The 2,500-nt window shown below is 28.5% G+C and overlaps 1 protein-coding gene across 1 annotated transcript in view; it reads right to left on the reverse strand.

The window, feature by feature from the left end:
* LOC145268664 (outer dynein arm-docking complex subunit 3-like) overlaps nucleotides 1-2,500 on the reverse strand; it is a 40,543-nt gene that overhangs the window by 6,812 nt on the left and 31,231 nt on the right. Inside the window, exon 9 of the mRNA XM_080124151.1 lies at nucleotides 203-359. Within this exon, the coding sequence (XP_079980277.1) occupies nucleotides 203-359 (157 nt within the window). The remainder of the gene's footprint in view (nucleotides 1-202; nucleotides 360-2,500) is intronic.

Consider the following 2,500-nt stretch of genomic DNA (forward strand, 5'->3'; position numbering starts at 1 on the left):
AAAGACAAAACCCAAAACAATTGTTCTAAATATTTTAAACAAATCAGGCACAAAGCCATTCAAATGTGTGAGGAAAAAATTGGTGTTTTTGGTCATTCTTGATTGCCATAATTTAAAAATGTCTACCCTCATTACCCTTTCAGCAGATACTACACTTTGATCTTAGCCAAAACTTGAAAGACAAAGTCTAACAACTACTTACAGTTTTCAGGTGAATGAGTTTGTCCGCCAGGTGATCGACACCAGCTTTAACCTGGAGAAGAATCTTTGATAGTTTATCGAGTTTCTCTTCAATTTCATCGCGGTTCTTATTTTCCTTTCGTAGCTCTTCCTGGAAGTCTTCCAACATCTTCTGTCCACTACCAAATTAGGAAAATCAATTAAAGAAAAAAAAATCAGTACTTGTTCAAAATTCCTTTATATTAAAAAACAAAACTAAAGACAGTCTGTATGATTTACGTTGCCAAAACGCAAATAACATATTTCAAAAATCACGTAAATTGATTAATTAGCTTAATTTTTAAATAAGAAAATCAAATTTTATTGCTAACTGAGGAGCGACTGTCCCACGACGCCATTTTGAAAACAATCTCAAGAAACAAAGGGGAATAACTCAATATAATTCAAACTTGCAAAGAATTCTTTGTAATGCCTAAGAATTCCCATTTATCACTTAAAAATAATTTTCCTTAGAGAAATAAAACTACTTTTATCAATTTACATGATTTTTGGAATTTGATATTTTTGTTTCATCACAGGTACGTAAATTATACAGATTTTTCTTTATTTTTGTTTTTTAATATAGGAGGATTTCTGGACAAGTACCAAAAAATAATTTTTTCAATCACAGACATCCAATGCAAAATAGTTCTTTAGAGAGAATGTATTCCAAAATAAGTCCAGTGTGACGATGCATATAATCCGATTGAAAAGTTTTCAAAGCTGAAATAATGAAAATTGTTTTTTTCTGGGCAGTGCAGTAGCCCAAAGAGAAGTCTGTCTGTTTGCATTTTGGATCAACTTGAGAGAATTTTCATGCAAACTGAAATATTATGCGCGGTTTGATTTTATATATATTTTTTTACATATCCACATTTTTTCATTTTTTTATTTGGCAATTTATAACTACAATAAATTGCGGTTTCACTTAATATCTTAACTAGCAAATTCTAGCATTGCTACAAATATAATTTGCTGATTTCTTTATGTCCTCTGATAAGAAGAATAACAAGAATAGCATTCTTTGAAACTCTGCGGAATAAGGACTTTGTAAATCGTTTTTTGGAGTATTCAGTCGAACAATAAATTTTGATTGTAAAGTTCAACTTACAGTTTTAATTTTCTTTCTCTTATAATAAGCTTTACTCTCTATTGCGTATTGAGCTTTTTTAATTCGGTTAGGATTAAATTTTCTATATATAAATACTGTTATTTATAGTAGTTTGAAGGTTATCATTGCGTATATCTGGTAAACATTACATCCCTTTGTTTTCATTAATATATACATATATATTAGTTCTACAATAATAAATATTAAATCTGTATGAATTAAAATATGTGTGCACATTTTACGACTAGGTAACGACGAGCGGCCTGCTAGTATATATATATATATATATATATATATATATATATATATATACACACAATTATTTTTTTACTATAATAATTAAATATATACATATATATATATACAATTATTTTTTTACTATAATAATTAAATATATATAAAATTATCTTTTTACTATAATAATTAAATAAGATGTAGGAGATGTCCTTTTCTCTTCCTTGCAACCTCTATCTCACAGAAGAGATGTTGCGAGTTTGTCTCTGATATATCGTTATTTTCATGGAAAGTGTTCGACTGAGCTTCAATCTATGGTCCCCCCTCGCCAAACTTTCACAAGAAACACTCGTCTAGCTGTAAACACTATCAATAATTACCCCCACTCTTTATCTGTGCCTAAACCTAAACGTAGATTCCATGAACAAAGCTTCTTTCTTAGAACTGCACGCCTGTGGAATTGTCTTCCGTTTTCCTGCTTTCCGGCTGACTACAATATGGTTGTGTTCAAGTCTAACGTAAATAAGTTCTTGATGAGCCGTTCCATATAAGTTATCAAATTTTCCAAATTTTCATTACTAATGATTACTATATTGTCCAATTTCTACTGTACACTCTTTAACCCTTATCCTTGAGTGGCCTCTTGGCCTTGATAATGTGGTGATGCCTATGTAAAAAAAAAAAATATATATATATATATTTTTTTTTATTATTACTATTATTATTATTACTATTATTTTTATTATTACTATTATTATTATTATTATTAATAATAATTTTAGTATTGTTTTATCATTATTATTTTTTTCTTTTATTCATATACTTATTTAATAAAAACGCGAAAACTTTAATCTTATATCATTTAGTATAAAGGGCTTAATTAATTGTAGACGTATGTTTGAACTGCGTTGATATTACTCGTGGACGTATGTGAGA

This window comes from Euprymna scolopes, chromosome 44 (genome assembly GCF_053919585.1).
Source record: "Euprymna scolopes isolate OS-2025 chromosome 44, ASM5391958v1, whole genome shotgun sequence".
Taxonomy (NCBI): domain Eukaryota; kingdom Metazoa; phylum Mollusca; class Cephalopoda; order Sepiida; family Sepiolidae; genus Euprymna; species Euprymna scolopes.